General features: G+C 47.2%; 1 protein-coding gene across 1 annotated transcript in view; it reads right to left on the reverse strand.

The window, feature by feature from the left end:
• Nucleotides 1-15,217, reverse strand: part of pik3c2a (phosphatidylinositol-4-phosphate 3-kinase, catalytic subunit type 2 alpha) — a 38,149-nt gene that overhangs the window by 2,516 nt on the left and 20,416 nt on the right. The window contains exons 12-30 of the mRNA XM_061244637.1: nucleotides 14,151-14,273; nucleotides 13,631-13,798; nucleotides 12,828-12,921; nucleotides 12,259-12,401; nucleotides 11,205-11,393; nucleotides 10,528-10,621; nucleotides 10,198-10,292; nucleotides 9,879-10,059; nucleotides 9,224-9,328; nucleotides 7,918-8,010; nucleotides 7,214-7,343; nucleotides 5,917-6,053; nucleotides 5,150-5,319; nucleotides 4,336-4,492; nucleotides 4,034-4,143; nucleotides 3,622-3,829; nucleotides 669-793; nucleotides 283-400; nucleotides 85-166 (exon numbers count right to left, since the gene is read on the reverse strand). Of these exons, the coding sequence (XP_061100621.1) occupies nucleotides 85-166; nucleotides 283-400; nucleotides 669-793; nucleotides 3,622-3,829; nucleotides 4,034-4,143; nucleotides 4,336-4,492; nucleotides 5,150-5,319; nucleotides 5,917-6,053; nucleotides 7,214-7,343; nucleotides 7,918-8,010; nucleotides 9,224-9,328; nucleotides 9,879-10,059; nucleotides 10,198-10,292; nucleotides 10,528-10,621; nucleotides 11,205-11,393; nucleotides 12,259-12,401; nucleotides 12,828-12,921; nucleotides 13,631-13,798; nucleotides 14,151-14,273 (2,522 nt within the window). The remainder of the gene's footprint in view (nucleotides 1-84; nucleotides 167-282; nucleotides 401-668; nucleotides 794-3,621; nucleotides 3,830-4,033; nucleotides 4,144-4,335; nucleotides 4,493-5,149; nucleotides 5,320-5,916; nucleotides 6,054-7,213; nucleotides 7,344-7,917; nucleotides 8,011-9,223; nucleotides 9,329-9,878; nucleotides 10,060-10,197; nucleotides 10,293-10,527; nucleotides 10,622-11,204; nucleotides 11,394-12,258; nucleotides 12,402-12,827; nucleotides 12,922-13,630; nucleotides 13,799-14,150; nucleotides 14,274-15,217) is intronic.

The following is a 15,217-nucleotide window of genomic DNA, read 5'->3' on the forward strand; positions in this document are numbered from 1 at the left end:
GTCCCAACAGCACAGGGGCCCCCTCAGTGCTGTATGGGGACAGTAAACACAATTCCATCAGCACAGGGGCCCTCAGGTACCCACCTGCAGGTTTGGCCATTCCCTCGAACCCTTCTGTCCTGTCGTCCCTGGCAATTGGATGGAAGAACGTGTAAACAAGATCGCACTGAGGAGAAAAGGGGGGTGGGGGGGTGGGAATGAGAGAGAGAGAGTATCATTGTCAGGCCAGAGCCTTCTTGTTCACTGAATGGCACTCTAAAGGCACTTGTGCCCAGGGCCCACCTGTGCCACCTCACTGGAGCTCCTCATCAGGCTGTGCAGGTAGCTGTTCAGCTCCACCTTCCGCTTGGCTGCTACATCCTTGATGTGGGTCCTGCCCAGCACCATCTTATTGGGGAACCTGGGGGGTAAAGGGCAGAGTCAATCCGCTCTAACCTGCAATGCTTTGGGGGGTTGCTGATGAGTCTTACGTCAGGCTTTGGTGGTTGGACAGAAGCATGGTGAAGTTACGGTTCACAGTAACAGTTATGGTTGGGGTATTGGAGTCGTAGTTATGGTTCAGGTTAGGGTTAGGGATTGGGTTACAGTGTAGATTAGGGGTGGGGTCAGGTCCATGGTCAGACTTGGGGTGCAGATTTAGGGTTTGGGGGGGTCACGCAGAGCCGTACCCTGGCAGTTTCCACAGGGGGAAGAGGATGGTCAGTTTGTTGTGCAGTTCCTGGAACTCGTCGAAGGTACGGAACACAAACTGGGCCTCGGTCTGCCCCTCCCGCAGCACTCGCACCACATAGGTCTGCAGGACACAAATCACCGGGGAGATCAGTATCAATGAGCAAACACCAGCACTCTGCTGCCTGCTTAAGGTAGCCCAGCACTCATACAGTACTGTGCAGAAGTCTTAGGCACCCTAGACTTCATTATATACAGGTGAAACTCGAAAAATTAGAATATCATGCAAAAGTTCATTTATTTCAGTAATTCAACTAAAAAGGTGAAACTAATATATCATATAGACTCATTACATGCAAAGTGAGATATTCCAAGCCTTTATTTCTTATATTTTTGATGATGATGGCTTAAAGCTTATGAAAACCCCAAATTCAAAATCTCAGAAAATTAGAATATTGTGGAAAGGTTCAATATTGTAGGCTCAAAGTGTCACACTCTAAACAGCTAATTAATCCAAAACACCTGCAAAGGGTTCCTGAGCCTTTAAATTGTCTCTCAGTATGGTTCAGTAGAATTCACAATCATGGGGAAGACTGCTGACCGGACTGTTGTGCAGGAAACCATCATCGACACCCTCCACAAGGAGGGAAAGCCTCAAAAGGTAATTGCAAGAGAAGTTGGATGTTCTCAAAGTGCTATATCAAAGCACATTAATAGAAAGTTAAGTGGAAGGAAAAAGTGTGGAAGAAAAAGGTGCACAAGCAGCAGGGATGACCGCATCCTGGAGAGGATTGTCAGGAAAAGGCCATTCAAAAGTGTGGGAGAGCTTCACAAGGGGTGGACTGGGGCTGGAGTTCATGCATCAAGAGCCACCACACACAGACGGATCCTGGACATGGGTTTCAGATGTCGTATTCCTTTTGTGAAGCCGCTCCTGAATAACAAGCTCAGTGGTCCAAAGTCCTCTTCTCTGATGAGAGCAAATTTTGCATCTCATTTGGAAACCAAGGTCCCAGAGTCTGGAGGAAGAATGGAGAGGCACACAATCTCCAAGATGCTTAAAGTCCAGTGTGAAGTTTCCACAGTCAGTGTTGATTTGGGGAGCCATGTCATCTGCTGGTGTTGGTCCACTGTGCTTTATTAAAACCAGGGTCAACGCAACCGTCTACCAGGAAATTTTAGAGCACTTCATGGTTCCTTCAGCAGACAAGCTTCATGGAGACGCTGACTTTATTTTCCAGCAGGACTTAGCACCTGCCCACACTGCCAAAAGTACCAAAACCTGGTTCAATGACCATGGGATTAAAGTGCTAGATTGGCCAGCAAACTCACCCGACCTGAACCCCATAGAGAATCTATGGGGCATTGCCAAGAGAAAGATGAGACATGAGACCGAACAATGCAGAAGAGCTGAAGGCTGCTATTGAAGCATCCTGGTCTTCCATAACACCTCAGCAGTGCCCCAGGCTGATCGCATCCATGCCACGCCGCATTGAGGCAGTAATTCGTGCAAAAGGGGCTCAAACCAAGTACTGAGTACATATGCATGATTATACTTTTCAGAGGGCTGACATTTCTGTATTTAAAATCCTTTTTTGATTGATTTCATGTAATATTCTAATTTTCTGAGATTTCATAAGCTGTAAGCCATAATCATCAAAATTATAACAAATAAAGGCTTGAAATATCTTGCTTTGCATGTAATTTGTCTATGTAATACATTAGTTTCACCTTTAAAGTTGAGTTATTGAAATAAATGAACTTTTGCACGATTTTTCGAGTTTCACTTGTATATGTTTGTGTGTTAGTATAAAAGAACACATCTGATATTTTCAAATATCCATTTTCCAAAAGATTTAATTTTACAGAGACATTTCTGTATTTAATTTAAAAAAAGTAACATATTACTGTAAGAAATTGACTACTTTTTACATAAAAACCTGGTCAAAAAAACTTGGCTGTCTGAGATCTGAAGCAAGGAGCCAACCAAAGTCTGCAGAAGAACTGTGGCAAGTTCTCCAACATGCTTGGAACAACCTCCCTGCTGATTGTCTTATAGAACTGCAGGACTGCGTTGGCCATCTCAGAGAAGTGATGCAGTTCTAACGCTGAAGGGTGGTCACAAAAAATATTGATTTGATTCAGTTTTAACTATTCTGCCAAATTACTAAAATGTAGTGTAAAATGCATAGTATGTTTAGTTAGGACCTTTCATTGAATTATTTTTGAAAGAATCTTTTCTGTACAGAATGTTATACAGGTGCCTAAGGAAACACAACACCGGGGAGATCAGTATCAATGAGGAAAAACCAGCACACTCTGCTGACTGCTTAAGGTATCACAGCACAAGGACTTCATTTAATTTAAACTAAACTAATTTAATAAGCAAGCTTAGCAAGTAAATTAGGCTTTTCTAATATGACACTGGTCTTTTCCTCTCTTTTGTGTCTCTTGTGAGTTATTGCTGTTTGCTGTCACCTACCCACCAGTACACTGTACTGTATACGCCACATGGCACACCCACACAGTACTACAGAAGAGCACTGGCCCATTTCTGACTGACAGGAGCCAGTAACCAACCAAAGGAGCAGCTGGCAGGTCGCTGGGAGGAGCCAAAGCAGCAGCAACTTGAGGAGGCCCACGCAAGTTGAACCAGAACACCGCCCCTTTTGTGAGCTGCTGTTGGCATAGACCACATCTGACTGACCAATACTGACTTCACCAAAAGACGACAGCGCCCAGCCCGTGCTCCAAGTACCGACTGGGCATTTACAAAGTTAATTCTGTATGTCAGGTGAGCACACGCCTGGGTTCAGAGTAATAGAGACGTGGGGTGGGGCCTCTTCGTGTGCCCTGTAAGGGGCAGGGCTACTACATACAGCCAACCACGCAGAGCCTCACTCTCCCACACCCCCACGGTGAGAGCGGTGTTGGGGGAGGGGAGGGGCTCACGTAGTGCTTGTCCGGGTTGTATCTCTTCTGGAAGGTGAAGATGGAGGCGTCGCGGAGGCGGCCGTCCTGCTTGAGGGAGTACGTTTTCGGGGAGAAGGACAGGATGGGCTCGTCGTTGGAAGGCAGGCCAGAGAAACGCATCTGGGCCAGGTTGTGGATGAAGAAGTTGAACTTGGTGGCAACGCTGCCCAGACTGGACTCTATCAACCTGGGAGAGGGAGAGAGGATGAGAAGAAGGAGAAAGCAGGGAAGGGGAGGATGGGAATGTGAGGGGGAGAGAGAAAAACAGAAGAGGCTCAGTAAAAACACAGTAGATTGGACTGTTTAATTACTGTTTTGTTCAAATCGCAAGTGCACTTAAAGCGGGTGTAGCTGTATGATTTAGTGATGAGTACGGATAGAGTGCTTGTACCTGGTGAAGGAGACGGTGGCTTCTGCATCGGTGACTTGCGGCTGCAGCGCTTCATAGACATACTTCAGATCCTGAGCACCGGTGAGCTCCGGTAGGCCCGATGATGTCATCTGTCACACACGTACACAGGCACGCATAGACATACAGACATACACACACACATACGCAGGCACGTACACACATGCACGTACGTACGTACGTACACACACACACATACACACGTAGACACAGAAGCAAACACAGACAGTTAGTATGGGGACCTTGCACGGACTGAGCCTCACACACAGGGAGCGGGGCTGTACCAGAGACAGCAGGTTGAGGAAGAGGCCAGAGTGCTTGCGGATCATGTTGTAGGCTTGGGAGCACAGGTCCACAAACAGCTGGAAGCGGCTGGTCGGCCTCTCTCCCCCGTTAATCACGTAGGCCATGTCTGAGGTCAGCACGAACGGGGCGCGGTCCCTGAAACACACGGACACAGCAGAGCGCCAGGCCCCGTCAACATCATCTACAGTCATCAACCAGCCTTCACACGTCAAACAAATCTGAACTTTTAAAGAAAATACTTTCATTAACCTCCTAAGACCCGCACTCTTTTTTGGTATGCATTTTTAATTTCTCTTTGCTATTTGGGCTTATTGGGACCTGATAAGTATAAAAACTAAGCATCATCTTTTGACATGATGTAGTTTTTGAGAAAAATGATGTCCACATATGTGGACTCTCGGTCTTAAGAATTAAGTATTATGGTTGTACAGCCCAAAATGTGGAGTCCACGCATGTGTACACCAGGTCTTAGGAGGTTAAAAAGAAGAAAAATCAAGCACCAGATAGATGTTAAATGCTGCACATGAAAATGTTTAATGAAATAAAATGAAGAACACACACAAATCATCAAAGTGACGAATGGGGAAAAAAAATCTATATGAACCACTGCAAATATGGTTAACAACATCTCAACATCTCAACTGTCCCTCAGCACCGACCTGTGTCCTTACTAAACCATAACAGAAGAATAAAAGGCTTGTTAAGGTTTAGATGCCTTCTGGAAGAGCTCTGAGAAAAGCGCTCCGTTGGGAGGCCCTGAAAACGCCCTGGGCTCAGGAGACGCTGCAGTACCTCTTGAAGCTCCCGAACATCTGGGCGTGCCCGAGGAACTTGCCGAAGTCGATGTGGAACATGTGTCCGGTGGAGCGCAGCATGATGTTGTCGTTGTGCCGGTCGCAGATGCCGAGCACGTAGGTGGCCACGCAGCACCCCGCGCACGAGTAGATGAAGTTCTCCGACGCCTGTGGGAGAAAAGGCGGGAAAATCGTCACGGTGGCTCAGCCAATCCTGATCAACGACTCCGTCAACAGTAGCCAGCATACGCAGAACGTCTATCACAGTGGTCCTCACTCCTGGTCCTGGAGAGCCGCAGGGTGTGCTGGCTTTTGTTGTTACTCAGCACTTATTTGACCAATGAAAGTAGTTCATTAGTTAACTTTCACCTGGTTTCTTGGGTCTGAATTACTGATAATTGGTTGTTTAAGGTGAAAACAAAAAACCAGCACACAGCGGCTCTCCAGGACCAGGAGTGAGGACCACTTTCCCATCATCAGGTTGTTTTCTTAAGCAAATGATCACTGAGGTTGTATGCACCTTACACTGCAAAAAAACTGTCTTCACAAGCATTTTTAGACTTGTAGTAAGACTTTAAGATCTTATTTTTTTCTCTTCAGCAGAAAATATTTGATTCTTTTTTTAGCCTGACAAGAGAATTGTTCTTATTCAATATAATTACTAAAATACTTGTTGAGATTGGCTTATTTTCTGTTTTTTACAGTGTAATACAGGAAGACATCTTGAGAGACATTGGACACTGGCTGAAACGGGACGTGGGGCACCTTCTCGTACTCCTCCTCCCCTGGATTGTACTTGCGGAGCCACTCGGCCAGGGGCTTGTCCTTGAAGGACCCCGTCACGCCGTACTCCACCTGGATCTTCCGCAGGGTGTCTGAGGCTGGAACCAGCTCCACCATGCCTGTGGCGTGGGGGAAACGGGGTTTCTGCTCATCCTGATCCTGAACAGCAGCACGCGACGCTGCAGCATGTGGGCAGCCTGGAGCATAGTGGCTAAGGTACATGACTCTGACCCGGAAGGTTGGTGGTTCAAGCCCCGATGTAGACACTATAAGATCCCCACAGAATTTGGGCTTTAACCCTGCATTGCTCCAGGGGGGATTGTCCCCTGCTTAGTCGAATCAACTGTAAGTCAGTCAGGATAAAACTATCAGCTAAAATAACTATATTATTATTATCATCATCATCATCATCATCATCATCATTACAGGTGGTCTAAAAATCCCATGATGAACTGTGTGCTAGGGCAGAAATGTGACCGAGTTTGTGAACAAATGATGGGCTCAATTTAAACAGGTTTTCAATACGAGCTGTATCTAACCCTTATTGTTGAAATGCAGTGGATGTATGAATGTCTCATGTTTGTCAAATGTCACTGGGGCACAAGGAGTGCTTATCTTCGCCTGGTGAAATGCGATTGGTGCATGAGCTGGTGTTACCTGTGGACATCAGTGCACAGGAGTGCAGATGTACTTGTGGGCAAATCCAGTCTAGTTCAACAACCATGTCCAGTTGATTGTGTGTGCAGAGTAGACTGAGTGATATATGGTGTTATTGTTGGAGATGTGAATGTAGACTGTGAGTGATGTAGACTGTGAGGGATGTCTGGTGTTATTGGGAGAGATGTGAATGTAGACAGTGAGTGATGTCTGGTGTTATTGGTGGAGTATAGACTGTGAGGGATGCCTGGTGTTGTTGGTGGAGTGTAGACTGAGTGATGTCTGGTGTTATTGGTAGAGATGTTATTATAGACAGTTACAGCACACCCTGGTGTTGTTGGTGGAGTGCAGACTGAGTGATGCCTGGTGTTATTGGGAGAGATGTTATTATAGACAGTTACAGCACGCCCTGGTGTTGTTGGTGGAGTGTAGACTCAGTGATGCCTGGTGTTATTGGTAGAGATGTTATTATAGACAGTTACAGCATGCCCTGGTGTTGTTGGTGGAGTGCAGACTGAGTGATGCCTGGTGTTATTGGGAGAGATGTTATTATAGACAGTTACAACACACCCTGGTGTTGATGGTGGAGTGTTACCAGTGGAGATTGGAGCCTGAGCAGTACCTCGGTCTTTGCCGGTGGAGATGCACTTAAAGTTGACGATGCGCAGGTCCAGGCCCTCCTGCAGCCAGATGCGGTCCATGATCCGGATCATCTGCAGAGCCAGCATGTCCTGTCTCAGGTCCTCCCCCACCTGTCAATCACACACGCTCAGTACCCACCCAAATCCAACCAACAAAGCACGCATCTAAAAGCCATTTCAAAATCTCTGTGTTAATTACACAAATGGGAGTAAAGGTTTGGCCTTTTTGTGAAAAGCACTGTGATTTCATACTTATGCCACCAGGGGGCATACAGACAGTGCAGCCAGTAACAGCCAGTATTCAACTGCTCAATAAAGAGTCAACCCAAATGCAGTCACTGACGGTTCAGATGACACAAGTAATTATGCTTAACCTGCTCACAGCTCAGCAATGCCTAAATATGAACTTCACTTTCACATAATTTAATGGCGATGGGTTTAGATACAAAAAACAAAAAGTTATATTAAATAGCACAACACAAAATAGCACAAACTCAACATTTTTTGAGGAACCAATATTAGCAAGTTTAACCAACCATTTTATACCAAATAATGGTCATTCCAGTCATTTAAATGTACATGTATCACATCTGATTTGTAAACAAGTGCAACGTCTCTGAATGCTAATGATTTATTACCGTGTCATCAAGGCCTGCATTAATCCCAAGCCCCCACAAGCTCTTACCTTGAACATGACATTGATCTCTTCTCCCAGTGGGTCGGCATTGACCAGAGCGATCTTCAGGGGCACGGCGTTGGAGTTGAAGAAGGAGCAGGCCTAAGGACAATCGATGTAGCCTCGTTTCATGTAGTCACGACTCCAGGCATGCAATAATGCAAAGAATTCATGATGGCCAAGGACACTTGCTTAGTAGATGTCTGGGGGTCAAATAGCTCTGGCTCAGCTCAACATAGTTCCACAACTGTGAGAAATTTGCCTGGAAGGTGCGGACCGCAAACAATACTGTAACTTTGTGTGTAACAGAGCGAGAGTGTGTGTGTGTGTGTGTGTGTGTATGTGGAGTGTGCTGGTACAGACTGAGACCACGGCCTTTCAGGAATTCACTGCAGGGTTTCAAACACAGGGCACAGCAGCAGGCCCAGTCCCTGAGCAGACAGCGGTGCAGTACTGGAGTACCGGAGGCAGGAAACCAAACAGAAGGGCACGGCCCCCCCGCGTTTTTCCTAGACACCTCTGGCGGTAACTAGGCAACCGTCTTAAAAGAAAGTGCGTCTGGAAGGCACTTAAATATCAGGTTAACATCATCGGTTAGACCGGGCGTGTAACAGTTCTGCACTGAGGAGATAACGGCAAATACAAAATAGCTAGTCGGGAAATGTTAAATACGTTACACATTAATCAGACACACTAATGCAAGTAAGCAAATGCAGCCCATTATTTAGTAAACTCGCCGGAAATCCAAACAGCAAGAAATAGTGTTTCTCAAAATGAAACACATTTATCAATACAAATTAACTGATACTCATGTAGCCATGCTGCAAACAACGAAGGGTGAAATTAACCTCATTGGTACAGTACATACATTTGGCCTTCTAAGCAACTCGGCAACAAATGGTAAATGGTAAATGGCAGGAATTTATATAGCGCCTTTATCCAAAGCGCTGTACAATTGATGCTTCTCCATTCACCCATTCATACACACACTCACACACTCGCACACCGACGGCGATTGGCTGCCATGCAAGGCCCCGACCAGCTCGTCAGGAGCATTTGGGGGTTAGGTGACTTGCTCAGGGACACTTTGACACAGCCCGGGGGAGGGATTGAACCGGCAACCCTCCGACTACCAGACGACTGCTCTTACTGCCTGAGCCATGTCGCCCAACAACTTCAGAAATTTGAACTAGATTTGAACAAACGCACTCAAATTTGATTCGATTAAGGCAGCTTAAAAAGACAAATGAGACGTAGTGTGGGAAGACGCCGCCAGCCGTGCTGACAGGGCGGCCCATGGCAGCGGGAGGCTCACCTTGATGTTGAGCTCCTTGGCCACCAGGCCGGGGCTGAGGGGGAGGCGACAGCTGTGCTTGTGGAAGAAGGACTGTGCTCTCTCCAGACCGTCCTGGAGCACAGCCTGCAACACAGACCATCACAGACCATCACAGACCCACCCAGACCATCACAGACCATCACAGACCATCACAGACCCACCCAGACCCAAGACTCCCATGAAGGGCCGCATTCACAGCACAGCGGGGTGAGGACGTTCCCCTCAAACATGCATTATTAATTTCTCACAATAGCCTCGTTCCTATTTCAATATTACGTCTGAATAATGTATTTCTGTACAGTTCTGGGAATAGATGGAAATGGAAAATGGAAAAAGAGAAATTAATAAAATGTCAGCACATACAGAGTGGTTCATATTTTTTTAATAATTCATTATAGAATTAATTCATTTGAATTTTCCATATTCTTGGGCTGTATCAGGGAAGTTGGTACAGGGCTTTGTTGTAAGGAAACGGGGTAGAAGTGGCTGAAAACTTCTAGAGATATACACATAAATGCACCATGCAGTGCTATAACATGGGATCACCGTCCCTCAGGGACCCATTTTTGGCACCCCGTCTCATTCACACACATTCACACGACAGCCGGTGTTGCTGCGGGTCCTTGTCTCGTACCTGTCGCGAGGAGCTGCTGGCCTGCCGCACCTTCTCAGCCAGCGATCCCAGCAGCTGCACCAGCCTGGTCTGCTTATCCAGCTCAGCCCGCAGCCCCGCCCCACACAGGCACAGAAGAACCCCCAAAATGCTTTCGTAGCGCGCGCCGAAACAGGGGTCCTGCACCGCGTCCCGCAAGAGCCTGGCAGGAGACACACACATCCATGGACGCGCGCCCCACACACACATGCACTTTTACAAAGGACTAGACTCAAACATCAAATTATGATGTAAAGGCCACTTTCAGGTAAGCAACAGGGACACGTGTGCAAATACTCACCAGTACAAGTGATGAGCGATGTTGATGTTGCCTTGAGCTCGAGACAGAAGAAACATCACCAAAGCATTCTTCAAATGACACTCAAATTTCAAAGCCTGCAAGACATAAGGACTGATCATCAGTCCCTTGAAAAAACCTATGTCTGACGACGCAAGTTCACTGTGCGACAAACACGGTATCTCAATGCAAAAATTACAAACAATTACAATGGCAGCAATTGAAGTCATATTTCTTACTCTTTTTATATAACAATAAAATGGTGGAAGTACAGGTGTGTATAATGACTGTGGGGATTCAGAGACCAGAGACAGATGAAGGAGGCTAGTTTACCTGCACCAGCTGGGGCAGATAATGAGTGAGCTCATCATCACTGCTGTCCTCTATCCAGGCGACAGCCATGCTCCGCACCTCTGTGTCCGCAAACCTGCCGCAGGGAATGCGCACTGATTACCCTCTCCACTGCAGGACCAGCATGTACACCTGCTCCCCTCACACACAAAAGGTTGTCATGACTGCGTCTCACTCCCCCGCAAGGTGTGCAGGACTTTACTTGTTCTTCACAGCCTCTTAAACATTTGAATGGTAGTCACTGGTAGGAATCTCACTCACTTGGTTTTCAAGTGTGAATTCCCCACTAGAGCCAGTGAAAAGCAGCTCCACAAAAACCCAGGGGCACCACCAGGGATTTTCGGGCCAATGAAAAGATCTGATATTGGGCCCCACTATTCCAGAAACTCCAATGTTCTAATATTTTTGAGGGCCCCTGTCAGTCACCTAGCTCCCCCCACACCCCCTTTACAGTGCTCTTTATATGGAGGAACTACAACATCTTTACTCTAATAATAGCTTACACAATTGCTAGAATCAACTGTACTGAAATGCACTACATAGCCAACTATTCTACCTTATTCACAAACCTAGCAGCATATTTAGTATTAAATGCTGGCAGAGAAATGAATAAAGTGCTGAGAAGGAGTGGGAGGCGCCGTGTTAGTCACGTGACGCACTTGGAGTCGAGCAGCTCCAGGGCGGAGACGGGGGGCAGCGGGGGCCAGTGGTGGAGCAGGGCGTGGATCTCCCCCATGCTGCCCCAGTCCCAGCTGGGGGCACTGGCCAGGATCTTGGGCAGGCTGCCGTCGAAGGCACGGCAGTGGTGTCGGGAGTCCCACAGGAGCTGCCGCTCCGCCCGCGTCAGCCTGGGGAAAGGCATTCTGGGTAAGTTCATGGGTGGGTGGGGGGGGTGTTCAGTTTCTGTTTACAATGGAGTTAAATTAATAAGGTTGAATGAAGTATTGAAAGGTTCCTAGAAGGAATGAGGCAGTTATGTTCACAGCACGGATAAGGCTAAGGCCAGGTCACGCATCACACTCCCCCTGTTCTGGCACGGTCAAGTGACTCGGCTTGTCTGCTACGCTGGAAACAGTGAAAGAACCTTTGGCATTTCAGGCCTGAAACCCAACACCGCTCACAACTGTAAACCCGGGATACTTCCATCCACCATAAAAATGTGAGGCAGAGCGTTCAGCACTTTTTTCCCCTTAACTTCACAAAATTCCAACTTTCCTTCTGAAAATTATTTCAACTAGCTGGGGCATGTTTCGGAGAACACTGACACCGCTTTGACCAATTTTAATGCCTTCAATTTAGCTTAACTTTTTCTTCCCAATTTTGGAACATTGGATACATTTTCTATTACGGTTTTGGAAAAGGGTTTACAAAGGAGCAAGGCATATGTTTAACAGGATTAATCACACCTGCTTTCTGCAGAAGCACCTGAACTTCCTCCAGGTCCAGAATGAGTCGGTTTGTGGGTGTGTGGGACTGGTGTAACATTATAAACAATAAACAATCCCATTTGCTCACTGAGCTGAAGACCCACGTCTCCAGGCAACTGAAGTAATCACACTCTCCAGGGGGTGGTGGGACCACACACGCCCAGTTGCAAGCACATCCCCCTGCTCTGACCACACGCTCCCGTTTTCAAACCGCAGGAAATGTGCCAATAATCAGCGCTTCTCATTTTGGCCCCTGTCACACGTGGGGCGGGGGGCAGTTACACACCCGAAAGTAGAGGCTCTGCCACACAGCTTTTCAGCGCGCCTCTTCAGGTCTGGATCCAGGTGCTCCAGGGACTGGGGGTCGGGGCAGCTGGCCGGCTGGGGCCCCACGTATTGGACGTCCAGGGCTGGGGTGGGGAAATCAACCTGCAGGCAGGAACGGGTAGGATCTTTAAATAATAAATATAACCTTCACAGCTCACAACTTTTAAGAACTTTTGAGAATGGGCTTAGTCTGTATATTCTCTTGCCACAGGAGCAAGCTGGACTCCATTACATTACATTACAACTGCCTAGACATGCAGTTTGTCAGCGTGCTCAGTGCCACAGCTGACTGACTGCAGCTCAGTGAACTGCGAGCAATGTGGCATCTCTCCTCTAGTACACAGTATGGCTTAGATAAGGAACAGGGTTTTGGTGAATATTGGAGGAGCAGCTAATCTGTGCTCACTGCAGATTAACATGAACCAGAGTGTAAACCGCACTTGGGGGGAAATGGACGGCCATTACGGCTCCAGGCAGTAGGACTGAAGTAAGCAGTGCAGGGGTGTAGGAAGAGTGAGTGAGAGAAACCTGCAGGATGATCCTCTCGGTCTGGGTCTTCCGCCTCGCGGGGCCAGGGAGGGGGGCCCACAGGGGGAGCAGCTTGGTCCCCTGCGCCAGCACCCTGAAACATAGCACACATCAGAGACCCCATCTACGTAGGCACCAGAGACCCCCCCCCACATAGGCACCAGAGACCCCATCCACATAGGCACCAGAGACCCCATCCACATAGGCACCAGAGACCCTATCTACATAGGCACCAGAGACCCCATCCACATAGGCACCAGAGACCCCATCCACATAGGCACCAGAGACCCCATCCACATAGGCACCAGAGACCCTATCCACATGGGCACCAGAGACCCCATCCACATAGGCACCAGAGACCCCATCCACATAGGCACCAGAGACCCCATCCACATAGGCACCAGAGACCCTATCCACATAGGCACCAGAGACCCTATCCACATAGGCACCAGAGACCCCGCCCATGTAGGCACCAGAGAACCCACCCTCACACGTGCCTACAAGAGCAAGAGGCCCTGACTACTCATGACCCAGAGACTTCGCCCACAATAGCTGACAGATCTGGGTTCAATCGGTATTTGTTTTGGATTCAAATAGTTTTCTGTGCTCTAATGATCTTGCCAGGCGCATTTGAGCCTGCAAGGAAGAGTGTAAACTTTTGGGATTTAATTTGTTCCAATACACCAGGCAAGCTTAGTCAAATGCAGAAAAGTGTTTGAATCCAAAATCAAATACCATTTCAACCCAGCTCCTGCAACATGTCACCATCCCTGGCAGAAGACACAGAGCGTGAGGAGACTTGCCGTTGGAAGTTAAAGAGGGGCACGGAGGCCTTCCCCAGCAGCTCGGGGCCCTTGCGCTGTTTGTTGGAGTCGGGGGAGTTGGTGGCGTTCTGGTTGAGTATCCCGTACAGAGAAAGGATCAGCATCGACTCCAACGGCAGCAGGGCAACAGCAATTGGGAAATTTATCCTGTACAAAAAAAACTCATTTTACATATCAATTTAACATTTAATTTACTTACCAGAGAGCAAGCACATAATTGCATTGATATAGATAGATAAATGCAGCACTGACTACAGAAATTGTTGATTAACACCATTAAGGAAGAAGTATTGTTAAATTCTACAACTGCTAGGAAAGACATGGTCAAGTGCTAGAATGAGCTATACCGGCAGCATAATCACTCATGAAATCATCAAGTGATAAGCATATTCAGCTCGACTGCAGCAAAACCAGCATTAATCAAGGCCTGATAAATATCAAATCTGTTGCTGTGTTTTATTCGGTTGCCTCTTCTTGACAGTAAAGAAGGACCTCTTACAGTTCGTCCCATTTGATGTGGTAGAAGAAGCTCTTGTATGTGCCGACTTTCTTGGACTGAACCGGCTTGAACAGGTTTCTTCCATTGTGGGTCAGAGCGCACATGAGGTAGTACTTCTCATAACTGCAAAACACACCAACACACATTTAAATTCAGCTTGCACAAACATTGCCAAACCAAATAAGACAAAATAATAAAATATGAAATGGATTAAAATAACTCTTTTTCCCAGGGGTTTTTAAGGTATGATGATCCAAATATGATGATAATAATTCCACTAACAGACTCTACTAGGATTACCTCACTTTCTCTGCCTCACACTGATGTGGTGCAGTTACCGCACACAGCACTGCATAAATCACGACTTCAGATGACACTTAATTACAAGTGACTGGAGGCCTGGGCCTCACTGGAGATCTATTCTCATCCCTTTAACAGAGTATTTTTGGAGCTGCGCTAAATGACGTTGCTAAACTCTCAGAGTTTCAAGGTTATAAATAGCATCTGGCAGTGAGGCAGGGGAGGAGGCCTATTATTAACCACTCTCTGGTTAATTTTAAAATCGTGGCTGGCCCTGGGACCAGGGGAACCAAGCCCCTGGCTGGTATGTCTCACAGAACAGCCAGAGAATGCAGTGGGGTTTCCACAAAGGGCTTTTTTTCCCCCCCTGAAATAAGAGAGGGCAGCACCCCTGTACCTCGCTACAGCTACTGGGCGTGGAGATCACTCCTGCTTATTGCAGACATGGGAGTGAGACAGAGCTGGACAACTGAGCCAAAGAGACTCAAGATGCAGAGACACAAAGCTTCTTTCCATGTCAGGCAGCTGTTCTGTTGGCATGTTGTGCATAACACGGGCAAATACGCGTTTAGACTAATTCCCACTGAAGACTTGTCAGCCTAATGAGTTTTCACAGAGCTGCAAAATCACATCAGTCTTAGTCAGTTTAAATGGGATTTACAACAGAAAGCGATAAACGTAACCAAATAAAAAAAATGTACCATACTGGAGTGGACTACGTAATGAAAAGACTTTTATTGGATGATGTAGACAAAGACAAGAGAGCT

This window comes from Conger conger, chromosome 6 (assembly GCF_963514075.1).
Source record: "Conger conger chromosome 6, fConCon1.1, whole genome shotgun sequence".
Taxonomy (NCBI): domain Eukaryota; kingdom Metazoa; phylum Chordata; class Actinopteri; order Anguilliformes; family Congridae; genus Conger; species Conger conger.